The sequence below is a fragment of the Nerophis lumbriciformis genome, linkage group LG23 (genome assembly GCF_033978685.3).
Source record: "Nerophis lumbriciformis linkage group LG23, RoL_Nlum_v2.1, whole genome shotgun sequence".
Lineage (NCBI taxonomy): Eukaryota > Metazoa > Chordata > Actinopteri > Syngnathiformes > Syngnathidae > Nerophis > Nerophis lumbriciformis.
In genome coordinates this window covers 36,966,858-36,989,157 of record NC_084570.2, presented here as the reverse complement: position 1 = coordinate 36,989,157, position 22,300 = coordinate 36,966,858, and the positions used below count along the sequence as shown (strand labels likewise).

General features: G+C 40.6%; 1 protein-coding gene across 1 annotated transcript in view; it reads right to left on the bottom strand.

The window, feature by feature from the left end:
* The window catches only part of LOC133622724 (SUZ RNA-binding domain-containing-like), a 28,276-nt gene that overhangs the window by 5,124 nt on the left and 852 nt on the right, over window positions 1–22,300 (bottom strand). The window contains exons 2-3 of the mRNA XM_061985627.2: window positions 20,573–20,622; window positions 6,246–6,518 (exon numbers count right to left, since the gene is read on the bottom strand). Coding sequence (XP_061841611.1) covers window positions 6,246–6,518; window positions 20,573–20,622 — 323 coding nt within the window. The remainder of the gene's footprint in view (window positions 1–6,245; window positions 6,519–20,572; window positions 20,623–22,300) is intronic.

Here is a 22,300-nt window from a genome sequence, read left to right as displayed (position 1 = left end):
ATCAGCAGGTTCCAGAAGGTATGAATAGTTGCTTTTGCATAATTTTGCAAAACAAAACACAAGATATGTCTAACCTTATACACACACAATAATAATACTCGTATGTTTAATGCGCCGGCAATCCTTCAAGCGGTGCGGGTTCATTGCTTACCAAAGTCGTACTAAAACATTTTGATAGATTTTTGAGTGCCGTGTGTAATCTTCTATATTTTCAATGGAACATTTAAAATGTTGGTGTTTACTTGAGACCCATCATAGTAGAGGCTACACTTATCTCTTATGTTTGACTGCCATCTACTGGTCACACTTATTACACCATGTACCAAATAAAATAGCTTTGAGGTGGGTGAGCTCAACCAAACTTATTCCTTACATTAGGCGCACCGGGTTACAAGGCGCACTGTCGAGTTTTGAGAAAAATAAAAAGATCTTCAGTGCGCCTTATAGTCCGGAAAATACAGTAGTTATTCACACAAACACTGACATTTATTATGTATATATTGTTATTTACAGATAAACAATGACATTTATTATTTCAGTGACGTGCAGTCACTAGAGGCAGGTGAGGCGGGGCCTCACCTGCCATCATGGAAAGAAAAAAAATTTAAAAAGAAAAAAATATATATTAAATTGTTAAATGTATCCAGTGATTATACTATAAAGTTATTTTCCATTTAACTTCACCAGTTTTAGATTATTTTTATTCAAAATCACTGAATTTTCACATTTGCCGTTCAAATACTGAAAAGAGACGGTGCGGTGAACAGCAGCCAGTCGAAGCACGTCACTCAGTGCCTCAACATGGACGGACTCGGCTAACTGCTGGTCTGCTGTGCAGTGAGACCGTATTGCTATATGAACTATATTATACATATACTGAGGTATATAATGTACAGTGTATTTTGTCAACAACTGTATGTGTGTAAAGTATTTCTTGTGCTGAGCGATCATAAAACGGCTGCAAAAGACTCACTGGCTGAGGCTCCAGTAGCCCCGCCTCCTGCACCCCCGCCGTAGAATGCACGGCAACCCCTGATGGGAGTGTTATATCAACTAAAGCCCACACTTAAACTTTCCACGTGCAAGATTGAATCTATTTAAAAAAGTTATTTCATAAGAAGCCAAAAAGTGCAAAAACAATAATGTTCGTGTTGGAGGAGTTGTGCATGACTGCTGGGCCACAACATTAGGTACAACAAGTGTATCTAATTCACAACTCCTCCAACACGAACATTATTGTTTTTGCACTTTTTGGCTTCTTATTAAATAACTTGTGTAACCTATTTTTATGGGCTTTCCTCTTTGTGATGTAATGGCCATAGGGGTCCATCGAGGCGTATATATATATAATGAATATTGCCAGTCACAGTTAACTTGTGCTCAGCTGGGAAAATAAATATATATATACTTATTATGTCATCCATTTACCTATTATAAACTGTTACAGGCGTATCAAATAATCATGTTAATGTTAAAAATGTAGCTTAATAATATGTGGGGATATAAAAGGCATCCGGCGCTATCAGTCCGGGCGGAAGCGGAAATTGACGTCATAAACCACCTAGGAGCACCTGTCAGACCCAGCGTTTTTGCTACGGAGCCACTTCATGGAAGAATCCTCATTTTTTACCTTTTTTGTGGACTTTCCATTGGCCTGTGGAGAACTGGCACAACGGACTCTTTTTCCAGGAGGACTTTGAGTTGGATGCGCAGACGCGGTGCCGTGAGTATACGCTGCTGCGGGTTCCAAACATTTGATCGCTTGCCCGTACGTGCATGCCTCTATGTGCATGTCACGTACGTAACTTTGGGGACTTTGGGGAAATATATGTGCTGTATGAACTTTGGGGAGGTGAACGGTATTTTGGGCTGTGGGATTGAGTGTGTTGTGCAGGTGTTTGAGTTGTATTGGCGGGTTATATGGACGGGAGGGGGGAGGTGTTTGTAATGCGGGATTAATTTGTGGCATATTAAATACGAGCCTGATCGTCTTGTGGCTAATAGTTATACATGTCTTGTGTTTATTTACTATATTAATCATTCCCAGCTGAATATCAGGTCCCACCCGTGACTCCTTAATTGCGTAGTGGCAGAGACACCCGGAGAACTTGGGTGTGTTTGTTACAGTGATGTTAAGTTCCTGTTATGCGCTGTTATACAGTATATGCCTTGAGCTCTTATTTTGAAGGCGCTAAGAGCGGAAGTGATGACTCGGAGTGGAGCGGAAGTTTTTGAAAGAAGGTAAATAAAGTGGTCCTCGTGTAAACTGGAGCCTCCGTGTTTGTTATTTTGTAGTTTCATACAGTATAGGCGACATTTATAAACCCTCGGTTACAGTTTTTTAAATAGATTCAATCTTGCACGTGGAAAGTTTAAGTGAGGGCTTTAGTTGATATAACACTCTCGTCAGGGGGTGCATTAATCCAGCACAACAGCGGCTCATGGACTTATTTTATAAGTAAAGGTAAGACCATAATAAAGTTTTTTTTTATTAAATGTGCTTTTGTGTGTGCTACAGTTTGTATGTGTAAAGTTAAAGTTAAGTTAAAGTAGCAATGATTGTCACACACACACTAGGTGTAATGAAATTTGTCCTCTGCATTTGACCCATCCCCTTGATCACCCCCTGGGAGTTGAGGGGAGCAGTGGGCAGCAGCGGCACCGCGCCCGGGAATAATTTTTGGTTAATTAATAACCCCCAATTCCAACCCTTGATGCTGAGTGGCAAGCAGGGAAGAATGCTGGTATGAGCTTTTAAACATAACCCGTTAACTGCTGCCAATCAAATGGTGAATAAGATACTCTTTAGGGTTCATATGTTTGTAAATCTGACTGTGATGAAGTCAGTGCCTCACCAGCCATCAACCTCACCGCACGTCACTGTATTATTTATATATAGTTATTTGCAGATAAACACTGACATTTATTATTTATATATAGTTGTATACAGATAAACACTGACATTATTTATATAAAGTTATTTACAGATAAACACTGACATTTATCATTTATATATTGGTATTTACAGATAAAAACTGACATTTATTATTGATATATTGTTATACACAGATAAACACTGACATGTATTATTTATATACAGTTATTTACAGATAAACACTGACATTATTATTTAGACAGTTATTTATATATTGTTCTTTATAGATACTGACATTTATTATTTATTAGAGATGTCCAATAAAATCGGCCTGCCAATATCGGCCGATTAATGCTTTAAAATGTAATATCGGAAATTATCGGTATTGGTTTCAAAAAGTAAAATGAATGACTTTTAAAAACGTCGCTGTACGGAGCGGTACATATCCGGTAAAACACGGACGTAGGGAGAAGTACAGAGCAGTTGCGTCTCCCAGTCAGCAGCCCCTCTACCCTCTCCCACACACAACACAGGAGTTGACGACTGCTGCATGAGAGGCTTACTGGCGACGCGTGATGACCTCATCAAACCGCCGCGAGCGGAGCATAACAACAACAAGAGTGTGTTGTTGCCGGTGCTGTAGCCGTGGCTAACAAGCTAGCTCGCTCGGTGACTGACTAACGACACCTTGTCTATGGTTTGGGATTATTTTAAAGTATGCTGACGGATAAAAAACTGGCAATTTGCAATGACTGCAAAAAGTTGGTTATGCGAGGAGGAACCAAGACGTCTTCCTTTAATACGAGCAATTCGATCTTCCTCCTCTTCAAGAATCATAAGGAGATACACGATGAATACAAGCAGAAGATGGATGAAAAGCAAACACCTAAAAAAAGTAGGACCACACAGTTGTCGCCTAAAGACTCCGCCGAAAAAAAACAAAAATACAACAAAAAACACCCCAGAGCGAAAGCTCACTTTGTGGTCAGGGACAAAGCACACAAAAGCTACGGTGGAGTTTGGTGTGGCTAGTCTGCCCTGCATGGCGCACACTTTGCAGCTTGCAGTGAGCGGAACTGCCCTGTCTCAACGCAGCATTTCAGAAGCTCTGGCTAACTGCTAGGCCACTTCAAGCACTCACCACTAGCTTGCAGCACATTTTTGTTACTCATACAAATACGTTAGAGCAGGGCAGATTGAGCCCAGTTTATAATTTCCTGTTATACAGTATGCCAGGCAGTCTTGCACTAAAAGAGGACTATGTTATTGTTTACTTTATTACTCAAGTATACTCTGGACTGAAGCTGTGTGCCTTCATTGTTTTTGTAGTTGTTGTTTTGAGGCATGTTTAAAAAAATTAAAAAATTATGCACTTTGTGAAAGCCAAAGTATAGTATTTCCCATAGTTGTAGTGGGTATCAGGATTATCTCAGGGAGAGCATGTCCCAAATTCCAAGCTGCCGTTTTGAGGCATGTTAAAAAAAATAATGCACTTTGTGACTTCAATAATCCATAACTTGAGTTGAAGTTGTTCTCTTATTTTTAGAAAACCTTGTTACATTGTTTAATGCATCCAGCGGGGCATCACAACAAAATTAGGCATAATGTGTTAATTCCATGACCGTATATATCGGTATCGGTTGATATCGGAATCGGTAATTAAGAGTTGGACAATATCGGAATATCGGATATCGGCAAAAAAGCCATTATCGGACATCTCTATTATTTATATATTGTTATTTACAACTGAAATGGACCAAAAGGAACGGCCTGATCCTCATGAATTCATCATTTGAGGAGAGGACGACTTTCTGACAGTTGCGGACAAAAGCCTGACTTTTTATAAACAATCAGGTACACTTTATTTTATAAATCATATTTCGTTTTGTATATTATTGCTTTGTATTGCAATTATCCCTTTTAGTAAATGAACTGTGACCTTAGAATGTCTATTTACATGCTATCAGTGTAGAAATATAGTAAACCACTCCTCCATACGTCATCAGCCTGATTTGTATAAAAGACCTGAACTGTGAAATGCGGTGTAAAAACAAACGACACACTGCTATAGGAACCTCTAGTTCCAGGAACCAAAGGTACCTGAACTTTTGGTGGAAAAGGGCCTATTGGTTTCTCAGTCTGCTTGTCCTCTCAAGTGGTAGAGAGACAATGCAGGGCGATTATCTATTCTGTCCTCATTAACTAAGATCTCCCTGTGTATATCCGCTACCTTTCTGCCCAGTGAAATTGTATTTTTAACAGCAGGGGGTATTGAAAAAATGCCTCTTCTTCTTCCATGCAATAAAGATCTTTTCTATCTCGCTAAAGAAAATCTTGAACATAAGCTAAAGGATAGGTCAGTGTTTTTCAAAAGGCTTTTTGCCTGACTATTTTATTTAAATTTAAGATATGTTACTAGATACTCGTTTCAAAAGGCTGCTTTTATTTTCCTAGCACATTTAAACCTGACTTACCTTGATCTTTGTTTGCACTTTAAAAGGATTCCCTATTGTTACAATTGTGCTTGTTCCTTCTTAACTTGATCAGTGTTTTGTGTTGTCATGATTCGTAAATGTAACAATAAATTACCTGGTAAATGTCAGTATTTTCTCGCTATTATCATCACAGACAAACCGTGAGCCTTTTCACAATATCGTAATAAATATCGTAGTGTGAGATCAATATCGAAATCCTACCGTATCCTGAGATTTTGATATTTTTACATGCCTAGTAATCAAGCGAGCTTCGTTAGCATGAGCTAATATGCTAACATGTTTACGAGTGTCTGTGTTAGTATTAACTTAGAACGACATTTTTTTTGTATTGTTTCAGTTTCACAATTTCCTCAGTGAATTCACCAAAACGTCACCGTGGAGTTATTGAGTCTGTTTAGCTGATTGGAGAGCTAGCTTCCGCAGCTAGTGGGTCCATGACGATGATTTCTGCTTTGTTTGATAGACCGTTTTACTACCGTGTTACAGACACCTTTTGGAAACAATTAAAGTATGTGAATAAACATTTACAGAATCTTTCTGTGTAAATTAACTCATTTCACAACGTATGTATCTGCGGTTTATAGTCCGGTGCAGCTAATCTATGGACATATTTTTTTACTTCTAAAATTCAGTAGGTGTATCTTATATACCAGTGCGCTCTACAGTCTGGAAAATACGGTACATTCAATGATAGCGAACAGTCACTAAGCTTTGATAAATCGCTATTAGCTAACAACACACAAAGCTAGTGTGTGTATAAGAGAACACTTGCAACACTTACATTTTGCAAAGTCTCGTTCATAAAGCCTGTATGGCAACAGGTTGACCCCGGAACAGATCATTGGTGTCTCCAGGTGTAAAGAGAGCACCTTTACCTGTCTGTGCTGTTTTTGTCCTGAGCGGTTTCTTCCGGGCAGGCGCTCCCTAAAATCCTCTTCCTGGCCTCTGCGTACTCAGCCTCCCGCTGAGCCAAGGACTTGACCTGCGGCGTGGGTCGGTTGTGACTCAGAGACGAGGCCAGTGAGCCGTTGTTGGTCGGCCGCTTCAAGATGCGGATCTGAGGCGGCGGCGCTGAGGGTAGAGCATCGTCCTGGATGACCATGGCCATGCTCAGTGGGGAGCGGGGACAAAGATGGTTACTGGACTCTCTGAAAACCGCACAGTCGCAAAAGTTATGTACTGAACAACTAGTGATGTTTATTATCTCTCCTCTGCCTGCCTACCACCACAATGTAACCCACTGGGCGTCTTTTGTGTCATGTTTTTTGTAGAAGCGAGCGAGTGTAACTCAGCAGTTTATTCAAGCCTTTGACAAACAATATTTTTTGCTTTTTCCAAATTGAGGCTACAATATTTCTCTGTAATTTTATTATACAAAATTAATCATACATGTGTTATGCACACAAATATATTATCAAATAATGAATATGCTGGAAAAAGAACATTTCAAAACACAAAATAGCACCACATTACAGTGGTGCAGTTTTTCCATAGATTTAGTTTTAGCTGAAAATATGTTTTGGTTTTCATAAATTGTCTTGTTTTTAATGCAAATAAACATAGATGATTCAATCCCTACTTTGTATTTGTATTAAGTATATATCTATATATATATATATATATATATATATATATTTTTTTTTTTTTTTTCTTTTTTTTTTCTTCCCATATACATATATGGGAAAAAAAACATGAGCATGCTTCTAAGATGGTTTCAAGTATCAAAAGTCATGATATTTAGGTTTAAACAAATACAATTAGCTAAAATACAAGCATTAAACGTTAGCATGATGACATACAGTGCATCTGGAAAGCTTCACTTTTTCCACATATTGTTATGTTACAGCCTTTTTCTGAACTGGAATACGTTCATTTTTGTCCTCAACATTCTACACACAATACCCCATAATGACAATGTGAAAAGTTGTTTTGTATTACCTTATCAAATTTATTAAAACACGTGTTTTGCCCCTAAGAGGCAGTTCTATATTAGTACACCATGTCTGGTATACATTTGTATTTTTATACAGGTAAAATAGCTAAAATGTCAAAATGCATATAGTTCCCATGCTGGCACCCAGTAAGATAGCCTGTCCTGAATGTACTGATATAAATAGCATGATAATATAGTAACATTTTTTGCTAATAAGAGCAACAAATGCTGCTTGTGATTTGTGACTGAGACTTAAGTCTGCAGAGTGTTGTCCTGATACCAATAGTGTGGTACCGGTACCAAAATGTATTTCGATATTTTTCTAAATAAAGTGGACCACAAACAATTGCATTATTGGCTTTATTTTAACAAAAAATATTTCGGTACATTAAACATATGTTTATTATTGCAATTTTGTCCTTAAATAAAATGGTGAACATACAAGACAACTTGTCTTTTAGTAGTAAGTAAACAAACAAAGGCTCCTAATTAGTCTGCTGACGTATGCAGTAACAAACTGTGTCATTTATCTACCTATTATTTTGTCAAAATTATTAAGGACAAGTGGTAGAAACTGAATTATTAATCTACCTGTTCATTTACTGTTAATATCTGCTTACTTTCTCTTTTCACATGTTCTATTTACACTTTTATTAACATGTAATAATCACTGATTTTTCAGTTGTTTGGATGCTTCACATTAGTCTTGGATGATACCAAAAATTTAGGTATCAAGCTGATACCAAGTAGTTACAGGATCATATATTGGTCATATTTAAAGTCTTCATGTGTCCAGGGACGTATTTCCGGAGTTTATAAACATAATATAAATTTAAAAAAAACCTGAATCATAGTAGTATCGACTAGATACGCTCCTGTACTTGGTATCATTAAAGTGGACGCCAGGTGTAGATCCACCAATGGCGTTTGTTTACATTCAGAAACGGCATCATTAGTGGTCACGCCGGTGAGCTACGGTGTGTAGTGAAGCATGTTTAGCTATTCCTCGTCCTGCAGGGATGATACTTGTAAGAAACATACTTTATTTGTCGCCATGGAGGCCAGGATTAGTGATTTAGAAGTAGCTAAAACACTGCCAACTGCGGCTGGACTATAGCCGCTAGCTAACCATGTCTTAAAGCAACTCTTTCTGAGGGATTTTCAGTGTTATAGCGTCACCTTTATCGTTAGTTTTTAAGCCAAAATGCGTTTGTTCTCCCTTTTCTGTCTACACACTGTCTGCTTGTAAGTACTCTGTGATTGTGCGCTGGCGAACACGCTCCTCTGCTCGTAAACCAGCAATGTCACAACGTGATGACGGAGGGGCGGGGGTTTGGGGGACCGGTACTTTTTAGAGGCGGTATAGTACCAAATATGATTCATTAGTACCGCGGTACTATACCAATACCGGTATACCGTACAACCCTACTGCAGAGTTGTGACGTGTTGTGCCCCAAAGATAACCAGCAAATGTCTGGGATCGCATCAGTCGTCATGTGAGCACGCAAACCTCGCAGGTGCCAGAACTTTGATAAATAAGGTTGGAAATATGGAGGTTAATTTGTGTCTTTATTACAAAAGCTTTTTTTAAACACTGAATTGTATTGCGTTTGAATTTTGGATTTTTTTTTTTAGCATCAAATAATACTAAAATTACATTGAAAAAAATGTGTTAACAAAATGCGTGTTTCAAAATTCAGTGTACTAAAATTTAGAATATGAAAAAATCAGTGTCAAAAAATTCAGTGTATAAAAATTCAGTGTAGAAAAATTTGCTGCTTCAAAAAGCAAGACTCACTTCCGGTAAATTAAGACTAAAGCAATCAATCCCGTCTCAGAACCAGCCAATGAGGTGTCAAGTTTGAAGCCACGTGACAAGGGTCTTGCAAAACAGCCTAAAAAAGGCAGTTAACTGGGCTACCTGGGCATAACACAACATAAACATTTCAATGCGGCCCGCTGAATATTTTTAAACCACAGAAATTATTCCAATGGTTAGAATCTGCACTTTCAAATGTCATGGTTAAGATGGCGCACCCCGTGGCTGACGTGTTTGCGTCATCCTCCCGACAACAACTACGTTTTTTTATTTATTATAGTACTACTTTGCATCCTAAATGCAAAGTTTTTGCACGCAACAGTGAGATACAACAGAGACACACTTCTGGACATCAGAAAAGCTCAGTTATAGTCTGACGGACTTTAACTTTCTGCTACGACAACAAGCTGGATGAGCTGAGAACCAGGATTACATCCCAGCGTGAACTGAGAGAATGCTGTGTTCTTATTTTCACGGAAACCTGGCCTTCGGACAACATCCCAGACTCTGCTATCCAGCTAGCAACGCACTCAGTCTACCGTGGAGACCGGACAAAGGCTTCAAGAAAGGCGAGAGGCGGCGGCGTCTGTGTTTACGTGAGTAACCGCTGGTGCTCGGACGTACAGGTGGTAGAAAGCAGTGACATGCAGTCAGGGGAGGCAGGTGAGGCAAGGCCTCATGTGCCATCATGGAAAGAAAAAAAATGTAAAAAGAAAAAAAAAAATTAAATTGTTATATGTATCCAGTAAGGCTGCAGCTAACGATTATTTTTCTATCGATTAATCTATAGATTATTTTTTCGATTAATCGGTTAATCTATAGATTATTTTTTTCGATTACTCTATAGATTACTTTTCCTTTTACCGATTTTTTTTTTAATTTAAAATGAAGATGAAAAAATAAATGTAGGCCAGTTTTTTCAAAAGGCATGGCTTTTATTTACCAAAAAAAAAAAAGTATGGCCACTCAGTCAACATTGACAACATGACAAAATATTCTGTAACAATGTAAACATTTAAAACTTTTAACATTTAACAAAATTAAAAGTAGCTTATTTGCTTTTTAATGTGCAAATATAAAAGTAAACATCCAGTGCAAATCTTAATATTCTGCAATAGTATAAGCATTTCAAAAGTAAAAGTATTGTTTATTTTGCTTTAAAATGTGCAAAAATAAAGATAAACATCCAATACAAAAAAGTGCAAAACGAAAATAATCTGTAACAATGTAAACATTTCAACAAAAGTAAAAGTATTGCTTATTTTGCTTAATAACACAACAATGATAATATGATTAAAGTGAAAGTTAATTGTTGGTTTGTACATAGTATATGTAACCGTTAATGTTGTAAAAGGTATTTGCACAACTAATTAACGTTAGCGTTTGTGACACGTCTTGTGCCGTGGGGTTCTTTCAGGACCGACAGACTGAACGCCAGACGGCTTTGCCAGGTTTACAATCTTTTAATTTTACACAAAGTATTTTCTCTTCCAACTCTTTTCTCTTTCTTTCCTCGCTTTTCAGCTCCTCTTCCTCGCTCGCTCGTTGTCCCCTGTCTCCGTCTCTCCTCCTCTCTCGCTCCACGTCAGCTTCACTCTGACTCCTTCCAGTCTCTCTTCCCTTTCTCTCTGCTGCTCCCCTTTTCTTCAGCGAGAGGATATTGGATGATCGTGCCCAGGTGCGCGGACCGCGCACCTGGGCACGATTGCGGCGTCGCTCCCGGCGCACCCCACCTCTCCACAGCGTTAAAGAGGAGTGCGTCTTTGTAAACACTGCACGCCAAACGCACCTCTCAGAGCGAAACGATGCTTTAGTTTATGAATTTACAACGCAGATACAAATGACACATTCATGTTTTTGTGTAATGATGACAACGTATACTCACGCGGACGATTGACTAGTTGATGGTGATGGCAAGAACGCTGTCGGTTTTCTTTTCAAATGTTCGTTCATAGCCGTTGTGCTGCTATGATAGGCCATTCCCGCTCGACACAGTGTGCATATAACAACATTATTAGGCCGTTTATTGAAATACTCCCACACTTTTGATGACTTTTGGCGTGCTTTTTTCCCCTCGCTCGCACCGTCTGCTTTGCGATCCGCCATGACAGTAGTGTGACGTAAATATGCGACGCATCGACGCACAAAAATGGCGTCGACGTATTTACGTAACCGATGACGTCGACTACGTCGACGCGTCGTTTCAGCCTTAGTATCCAGTGATTATACTATGAAGTTATTTTCCATTTAACTTCACCAGTTTTAGATTATTTTTATTCAAAATCGCTGAATTTTCACATTTGCTGTTCAAATACTGAGAAGAGACTTGCGGTGAGTCAGCAGCCAGTTGAGGCACGTCACTGAGTTGAGCCTCACCATGGATTGCGCAATGACTCGGCTAACTGCTGGCCTGCTGTGCAGTGAGACCGTATTGCTATATGAATTATATTATACATTTCCATAGTTTAGTTAGCTGAACTATATACTATGTATTTTGTCAACAACTGTATGAGTGTAACGTATTTCTTGTGCTGAGCAATCATAAAACTGCTGCGAAGACGCACTGTGTGAGGCTCGCAGTAATCCCGCCTCCTGGTGGTAGAGGGCGCTAGTGATCCCAGCGATCATTCTTGCGACTACTCGGCTGCAGAAGAAGTGACAACAAGCAGCAACAGTTAGCAGCAATCGTTTATTTTTTCCTCTCGCCTGAACTTTTAACATGGAGGATTACATATCTAAAATAAAACAGTTTTCTAAACTGGACTTTCAATCGAAGCAGGAGGTAATACTTGAATATCTCCATCGAGACAGAGAGACTTTTAAAACTGAAGAAAGATAAGGAAGACTTCTATAAACAAGTCATCGATGCTTTTGTTCAAAAGGAGCTGCGCATGGACTTCATTTATAAGTAAACGTAAGACTATAATAACGTTTTTTTTTTATATTAAATGTGCTTTTTTGTGTGCTACAGTTTGTATGTGTAAAGTTAAAGTTAAGTTAAAGTACCAATGATTGTCACACACACTAGGTGTGGTGAAATTTGTCCTCTGCATTTGACCCAGCCCCTTGCTCACCCCCTGGGAGGTGAGGGGAGCAGTGGGTCAGCAGCGGGGCCGCTTACGGGAATCATTTTCGGTGATTTAACCCCCAATTCCAACCCTTGATGCTGAGTGCCAGGCAGGGAAGAATGCTGGTATGAGCTTATAAACATAACTCGTTAACTGCTGCCAATCAAATGGTGAATAAGATACTCTTTAGGGTTCATATGTTTGTAAATCTGACTGTGATGAAGTCAGTGCCTCACCAGCCATCAACCTCACCGCACGTCACTGTATTATTTATATATAGTTATTTGCAGATAAACACTGACATTTATTATTTATATATAGTTGTATACAGATAAACACTGACATTATTTATATAAAGTTATTTACAGATAAACACTGACATGAACCTCACCGCACGTCACTGGTTGAAAGACACTGCTCAGACAACATTGAGTTTTAGATGGTGAAATGCAGACCTTTTTACCTGCCAAGGGAGTTCAGTGCAGTGTTTATACTGTCTGTTTACATCCCGCCATGGGCGGATTCCACTACAGCGCTGAAGCTGCTGCATGACGTCATCAGTAAACAAGAGACCGCACACCCTGATGCTGCATTGACGGTAGCTGGGGATTTTAACCACCGCAACCTAAAGAGTGTCCTCCCGACATACCATCAGTATGTGAACTTTCCTACGAGGGAGAAAAACACTCTGGACCAAGTATACTGCAACGTGAGGGGAGCCTACAAGGCTGTACCCAGACCACACTTTGGACTATCTGATCACATCTCAGCTTTTCTATATCCAGCGTACAGACAGCGCCTCAAGCAAGCCCCCCAGTGAGAAAAACTGTTAAAGTGTGAAATGAAGACACTGAACTAGTGCTTCAGGACTGCTTTGGGAGTACAGACTGGGACATGTTCAAAACTGCTGCTCAGCGGGATGACGGTACTGTGGACATAGAGGAATATGCTTCCAGTGTAACTGGCTACATCAGCACATGTGTGGAAAACATTGTTCCCACAAAACAATACAAAATATACCCAAACCAAAAACCCTGGATTAACTGTGATGTTTGGTCCAAGCTACATGCCCGCTCCACTGCATTTGTCTCAGGCAACGCTGAGGACTACAAGAAGGCCAGATATGACCTGCGTAAATCCATCAGCGAGGCAAAGGGACAATACAGACTAAAGCTGGAGGGATTCTACTCCACCACAGATTCCCGCCGCATGTGGCAAGGCCTGCAACACATCACAGACTACAAGCAGAGGAGCAGGGGGGTCACAAACAGCCAACGCTCACTGCCAGATGAGCTGAATGAGTTCTACGCCCACTTCGAGGTCCTCAACACCAACCAACAGAGAGGGGTTCTGACCACGGCGCGCACGCATGACCCACCACTCACTGTGACAACAGCAGAGGTACGTACAGTTCTGAGGAGAACAAACCCACGGAAGGCAGCCGGCCCAGACAACATCCCTGGCCAGACCCCCAGGGTGTGTTCATCAGAGCTGGCTGACGTACTTGCTGACATATACAACTTGTCATTAGCACAAGCTGTTGTGCCCACCTGCTTCAAGACCACCACCATCGTGCCCCTGCCAAAGAAAAACACTGTGACCCGTCTGAATGGCTATCGCCCTGTTGCACTCACCCCAATAGTGATGAAGTGCTTCGAGAGGATAGTCATGTCACACATCAAGAAGACTATCCCAGACACACTGGACCCTCTACAGTTTGCCTACCGGCAGCACCAATCCACTGAGGATGCAGTCAACACCGTCATCCACACCACCCTCACCCACTTAGAGGGCAAGGACACCTATGCCAGGCTATTATTCATCGACTACAGCTCTGTTTTTAACACGGTCATCCCACAAAAAAACGGCTCTCTTTTACTGGGTCCTGAACTTTCTCACAAACCGGCCCCAGTCAGTCAGAATCGGCAACCAGACATCAGGCACAAAGGTTCTAGGCACACGGACCCCCCAAAGCTGCGTGCTGAGCCCCCTATTGTACACCCTCTTCACACACGACTGTGTGGCCTCCCAGAACAACACCAGTATCATCAAGTTTGCAGATGATACTACGGTCGTCGGACTGATCACCGGGTTGAGCTGAGGCAGCGTACAGAAGGGAGGTAGCGGAACTGGTGGCCTGATGTCAGGATAATAATCTCTCCTTGAACACAGACAAGACCAAGGAGATGATTATTGACCCACAGAGAAGAAGTGCACAGTACACACCTCTGTACATAGGGGGGACAAAGGTGGACAGGGTGAAAACCTTTAAATTCCTTGGGACCCACATCAGCGAGGACCTCACCTGGGATCACAACACCCAACAAACAATAAAGAAAGCCCAGCAGCGACTGTACTTCCTAAGAAGGCTGAGAAAATTTGGCATGCCACCTAAAATTCTCAGCAACTTCTATAGAAGTACGGTTGAGAGAGTCCTTACCAGCTCAATCACGGTCTGGTATGGAAACTGCACTGCTAAGGACAGGAAGGCACTCCAGCGAGTGATTAAAACTGCTCAGTACATATCAGGAGCAGCGTTCCCCTCACTACAGGACATGTACTCTACCAGGGCCACCAGAAGAGCACACAACATCATAAAGGACAGTACACACCCCCAGCACAGTCTCTTCAGCCTCCTACCATCAGGCAGACGATACAGGAGCCTGAAATCCAGGACTACAAGACTGACAAACAGTTTCTACCCACAGGCCATCAGGCTTGTGAATGCTAACTTGTGAATGCTAGCTCCCCCCCAACACCCCGTTTTACTTTTATCTTTTTTAACAAAAGACAGCTACCATGACCACCCCCGAACTGTGAACCATCACTGTGACACTTTTGACCTTTGATCACTAAAGACACTAACTGCTGCTGTGACCCAAGGTCACCTCCATATTTATACTGTTGACTGTCAATCAGAATGTGCAATAATGTAATGTTACTTACTGTGCCTTGTATATACATTTTTATTTTTAGCTAAGTACCGTGTGACTTGTTGAAGGGTGGACTAGCAAAGTAAGATTTTCATTGTACGGCAAACTGTCTGTTTAACTGTGCATATGACAATAAACAATCTTGAATCTTGAATACGGGTTACTACGGTAACCGTAGGAAGCTCTGCTTTACGCAGAGTCGGCGAGGCTTGTTTTGACAGCAACAAGCCTGATAGCGAGTGTCAGACAGGCAGATTTCTACAACAAAGTTCTGCCGAACAGTGTATTATGTCCAATATGTGGATGTTTTTTTACCCTTTGCATTTATGTTTTGCCGTGTTCGTTGCATCTTTGTTGTTCTTGCTCGACTATAAAAGATGCCGATCAAGGAGGTGGTCTGGGACGTAGAAACCGCCACTGTTTAACGTGTTCATAAAAAGGGGTCCTAACACGTACAGCAGATTACATGGCCTGGAGCATGTAGTGCAGCGTTGCCTGCCTCTTCGTAAGACCCGTGTCACGTGACTTCAAACTTGACACCTCATTGGCTGCTTCTGAGACAGCATCGATTGCTTCAGTCTTAAGTTACCGGAAGTGGGTGTTGGGTAACAATTTTTTTTTCAAGGAAATTGTCAGCATAACTTGATGAATAAAAATTCAGTTCACAAAAATCCAACGTAAAAAATGTACCTTACATTAGTTGTGTAAGAAAAAAAAGAAGCTTTTGTTAAAAAAAGACAAATTAACCTCCATAAACGACTGAATTCAAGAAAAGTATGCAGATGGCGTTCGTAATTCTCTCGCCACTAATCCTTGACCTTGAAGGCCTGAGGGAGAAACTTGTACCAAAATTACAAGATTTCAAACCAACACAAAACTATAAAAAAATCTTGGTGTGATTTTTGAATCAAAGATGACTTTTATTTCACATATTAAAAATTCTACAAAAACAGGTTTTTATCTTTTTTTGTTGTTAACGCTACCTCTCTATCTGGCTGTTAACTATCGCCACCCTGGGCCCTATTTGGACGTCATTAGCAAATGTTCAGTTTGTTGCTGATCTAGTGACGCACGCAGATAATATAATTATAATGGGGGATTTTAAGATCCATATGAATACCCCGTCAGACCCTATGTGTGTGGCGCTCTAGACTATAATGATCATGAAGAAATAATATATTTATTTATATACATTTTGCATTGTTATGTGCGTGTGAAACTACTATTATTTTGTAAAAATGTTAACAGTTTTAAGTCTCCATGACGATGACTTCTGTTTTGTTAGATCGACCATTTTACTGTCGTGTTATAGACACCGTTTGGAAACAATAAAAGGTATGTAAATAACTTATTTCACAATATAAACATCTGCGGGTTATAGTCCGGTGCGACTAATATGTTGAAAAATACTTGAGCCTAGGGCTGGGCGATATATCTAATCTTCTTCTTCTTTTCGTGTCTTTGAAGCATGTGGTTATATGACAGTTTCCCATTTCTTTACACAGTCTTTTGCATTGTTGTTGAACTCTGCGAGATCTTTTAAGCTGCACTGGTTGAGTAGCAGAGGACAGACAAGGCAGTGCTGCATCGTGTGGTCCTCTTCTCCGCATTCGCAGGTGGTTGGGCCGGTTTTTAACCCCATCTGGCCATAGCAGCTTTTGATCGCCCTGTTCCTGTTCTCAGGCGGTTTAGTGTCTTCCACTGGACCCATGGTGTTTCTGACCCGGGGGGCAGGTCTTCAAAAGGGGGGATTCCCATGTCAATAGGAGGGGGGTCTTTCTCTAATTGTTGTGTCCATAGCTGGAGACTGGCTTCTTCCCGAGATGTTGTTAGGGGCTGGGCATTGCTGAGGAAGCTTCTCCTTGACTTCAGATGTTGGGTTGAGGGTTCACGTCCATAGAGGAGGTGGCGTTCATCACTGGTAGCTTTTGTGAACTCTACTCGGCTGGCAACTTCCCGTCTCACGTCTGCAGGGGCGATACCAGCGAGGAGATGTAGGTTGTTCAAGTTGGTAGGCTTCAAGCAACCAGTGATCAAGCGGCAGGTGTTGTTCAGTGCTGGGTCGAGTTTCTTGGCATGGGTTGATCTCTCCCAGACAGGACATGCATACTCCGCCGAGGAATAGCACAGGGCCAAAGCAGTACATCTTAGTGTGTGTGCTGTGGCTCCCCATTTGGAATTTGTCAGTTTCTGTAAGATGTTGTTTCGGGAGCTGACTTTCAGTTTGGTGTTTTTGATGTGTTCCTTGAAGGAGAGGGTGCGGTCCAGGGTTACGCCAAGGTAGACAGGGTTGGTACAATTCTCAAGTGGTGTTCCAGATCATTTGACGTTAAGAGGTCGGTTCGCATCCCGGTTCCTGAGATGGAACGAGCAGACTTGGGTCTTCGCAGGGTTTGCGTGTAGATGGTTTTGCTCGTAGTAGAGGAGTAGCTCATCTAGAGCTGAGGTGAGGTTTGCTTCTACCGCTTCAAATGTACTCTTTTGAGATGTTACACAGAGGTCGTCAGCGTATATGATATATATATATATATATATATATGATATATCGAATATACTTGATATATCAAGGGTTTGTCTTTGTGCGATATAGAAAATGACTATATCGTGATCTCACGCAGTTGCTTTTAGCTGCGGGTATTACACTACAGGCTCTTCTCACTCTTTCCTGTCTCTCCTTCTCACAGAGACATAAAACAAGCGCACTTTCTTACATACGTCACATACGCGTATGTGACGTATGTTATGATATGTGATATGCGTATCATATGTTATGATACGCATAATCGCATGCAACGTCATACGCTCTCGCGGAGCAGAGAGGTAGCGACATGGTAACGTTAGCTGTGATGCTAGCGGAGAGGTGCGAGTGGTAATACGAGAGAAAGAAGGTGCGAATCTGGTAACAAATGAAGGAAGAAGAATTAATTCCCAAGAAAAACAGCAGGGGGTCCATTCAATGTTCCCTCTAATTGTTCATGTGTCTGAGCAAACACAAAAACTCCCTGAGCATTCAGTGGAGCACATGTGAGCAACATCACACGTGGCAATACCAGCAGCACACCTGTCTCAAACCAATCTTTTATTATAACACTCAAATGAGAGGAGTCATTTTCATGAGATTATTTTCTAATATTAATGATTTGGCCCACTTGTAATGAAAATAAAAGAAAACTTGTTTTTCATAACCTACCTAGGCCACCTACTCAGTGGCCTAGTGGTTAGAGTGTCCGTCCTGAGATCGGTAGGTTGGGAGTTCAAATCCCGGCCGAGTCATACCAAAGACTATAAAAATGGGACCCATTACCTCCCTGCTTGGCACTCAGCATCAAGGGTTGGAATTGGGGGTTAAATCACCAAAATGATTCCCGGGCGCAGCCACCGCTGCTGCCCACTGCTCCCCTCACCTCCCAGGGGGTGATCAAGGGTGATGGGTCAAATGCAGAGAATAATTTCGCCACACCTAGTGTGTGTGTGACAATCATTGGTACTTTAACTTTAAAAGCTATGGATTAGTATTGTACAATATGTTTGGGTGGGGGTCCTGCTTTGAAAATCATTTGTACCCCTTTCAGAGATCACATTTAGTTCCCCTTAAACATCCTCATGTTGCACAATGAAATGTAAGCATAGGATGAAGTGTGCATTCCTGTAACTTTCTCTAGTAACAGCATTCCATGATTAATATCAAGAAATAAACATGAATAATAAATGACAGTAGAATAAGCACACGTATGACTGAGGAGTCATAGTGTAACTTTGTGGTGTTTGAGTTGTCTGACTTTTTGTGTGGCCATAAACGCACCAGTGGCTTAGTGGTATGCGTGTTGGTGACAGATGACAAGTTGCTTTTGGCCTGGTTTGTACGGCAGAAAATGACTAGTTTTTTGAGATAGAAGTTTTTTACTCATGTTTTTGGTGTGGTTCTGGTCGAATATAAACTGTTTTGCTCAATAAAGTGATCGATATAATTCCTGTCCTCTAAGCATCTCGATAGACGTTACAATAATTGAACGGTGTTGACGAACACCGTTAGGGCCGCTTGTTGTCACTGTCACTCAGAGTTGCATTGCAAAATTATACAGAATAAATGTGTTTATTTTGTTTAGAATTCAGATGGGATTTGATTTGGTGCACAGCATATATTTGCTGTGCGCAGAGGACGCTTGAGCAGTGCGCAATTGCGCAGGCGCGCACCTTAGAGGGAACGTTGGTTCCATTGTCTGGCGGTGGTTTGGCTTCAAACGGGAATATGTTAAACAGACAACCGTAATATGTCAAGTATGCGGCAAAAGCTTTGCTACAAAAAGTAGCAGCTCTACTAATGTAGCATCATTTGAGTCACCCGCTAGAGAATGAAGAGTGCTTGAAACTCTGCATGTCAACATCTCCGGCCGGTGCCACAACAACAAAATGCCCAAACAACCATTTCCAGATCAACCCCGTATGAAACAAATAGTCTAAAACAGAAGGAGATAACGTCCGCAGTAACCTACCACATAACGAAGGACATACACTATTTGATTTCTTATTATGCAGCTCATTTCTATTTGACAGTTATTGAAATATCTTGTGTGACATCATGCACAAAAGTGCACTTTATTTGTTTTAAAATATTGTAGTGGCGTTCTGTACAAAAAGTGCACTTTAATTTAGTGTTGTTTTGATATGTCATCTTAGTGACATGATGCACTAAAGTGCACTAATAGCTTGTTTTAAAATGTCTCTGACAATCTTGCACTTTCTGTTTTGAAATGACATGAATGTTTGTGCCACTGCTTAATAATTGTTTAATAAATACAGTTTTGGTAAATTGATATAAATAATGATAAATGGGTTGTACTTGTATAGCGCTTTTCTACCTTCAAGGTACTCAAAGCGCTTTGACACTACTTCCACATTTACCCATTCACACACACATTCACACACTGATGGAGGGAGCTGCCATGCAAGGCGCTAACCAGCACCCATCAGGAGCAAGGGTGAAGTGTCTTGCTCAGGACACAACGGACATGACGAGGTTGGTACTAGGTGGGGATTGAACCAGGGACCCTCGGGTCGCGCACGGCCGTTCTTCCACTGCGCCACGCCGTCCCTATAGTTGTGATTTCCCTCTCTGCATGAAAGTTTAAAATGAGCATGGTAAATTGACTTAGTTGTGATTTCCCTCTCTGCATGAAAGTTTAAAATGAGCATATATTAATGCAGTATGAACAAGCATGTTTTCATGAAGACACATAGAATTATCATACTGCTGTGATTATATGCATCAAGTGTTCATTCAAGGCTAAGGCAAAATATCGAGATGTATATCGTGTATCGTGATGTGGCCTAAAAATATCGACATATTAATAAAAGGCCATATCGCCCAGCCCTCGCGCAGCATTTGAAAGTACACTTTTCAAAATACAGCATTTTACTTCCAGACCTTTAATAAACCAAAAGTCCTTACTTTTCTCTCTGGCTGATTCTTAGCTTCTCCGCTAACCGCTTTTCCATTTCCTGGCGAGGGAGAGAGAAGTACAAACATGAATGAATGTAAACAAATGATTTAATGGGGAGAAAGAAATAAAAGTTGTCCAGACGTAATGAGCAAGTCTTGCAGCGGATGGAAAGCAGGGTTGAGTTACGTACTATTTTTAAACGCTTACATGGTGAGGGCAGCTGTCAAGTCACCACAAGTCTTTGCTATCTAACGTCCGTCACGCTACATAATAAAATCAACCTGAAACAAACAAATTAAATGTAACATCAGTGGGTTCCATAGACATCTTATAAGTAGACGCAGCATTGACCGCTACTGCCTACTGGCGCTGACGAGACGCGGGGCCGCCATCTTGGAGTGGTGATCCGCTCCACTCAGTGCAATTCATTTGGCAGGACTGAACTGTCAGCACATTTAATTCATTTTACCTCACTGAATACCACTCATTTCCACGTGTTTTTTTGTCATACGTGTAGCTATGATAAAGGACACATGTTTTGGCGTGTATTATTATTCATAGTTTGCTTAACAGTAATAGAATATTCTTATATGCTATAAATGACCAGATGTCCGAGATCAAAACTGGAAATATAATCCCAGAGAAGGGGGAAACACGGTCAGCTATTTTTAAGTTGAAGAAACAATATGATTAGGTTATATATACATGCGTATATCCTACATAAACAATGTATGAATACATTAGATATCTATATATCTTAGGGACCTATAGACTGTATCTCGGTTTATAAGAGTTTATTCTGTCTTGACACTTTGTATTACATTCTTCCCTTAAATGATAATGTTTACAGTGATTGTTTTATATGTATTTTTTATGTATGTTGCTTTGGATAAAAGCGTCTGCCAAATACTTAAACATAAACATATATAAACACCTGAAAGTCTTTATATCAGCTAAAACCACCAATCTCTTTCACTGGATTCAGAATAAAACCAAATTCTGTCTTACCCAACAATGTTAGTATTTGAATATTGTTACTTGAAGACTTATTCCTGGTTACAATTATACTGTTAAGAAAGTATTGTCTTACACTTTTCCTAAAATGAGAATGCATCATAATCAGTGGCGGCTGGTGAATTTTGTTTTAGGTGGGGCTAAAAGTTTGTAAACCAAACCCCTGTAGGGGGGTCATCCTCCCCGAGAAGATTTCTTTGTGATTTTCACATACAAATGAAGCATTCTGGTGCATTTTGACAAAATAATGAAGATAAAATAGAACATTTCATAGGTTTGCAGAGAATTATATACAATATGCACACTGAAGGCATGATGCCACCATAGGTTTCAACTTTATGTTATTCAAGTATGACATTTTTAAATTTATTTCATTTCATTGACAAGTAATTCTATTATGGTCATACTCTTGTTTGCTAGCAGCTACGATTTCAGTACTATTGAAGATCTTTGCTCCTTATCAACTCTGCGGTAATATTCTTTTCACAAAATACAACCAATAGTACGTTAATGTTAAATCTTACTTGTGAAAAGTAATCCCCTGATTCCTATTTTCAACAGTCCGCTCATTTGAGCAGGAAAACGCTGAACACCATCTTCGTTTTCTACCTGTCAACTGTCAGTTTAGGCTGCTCATCACCACTTCAAGATGTCGGCCCAATTACTCGCGTCACAGCAGCCAATGCTGCGTCTACTTATTAGACGTCTATGGTGGGTTCCAC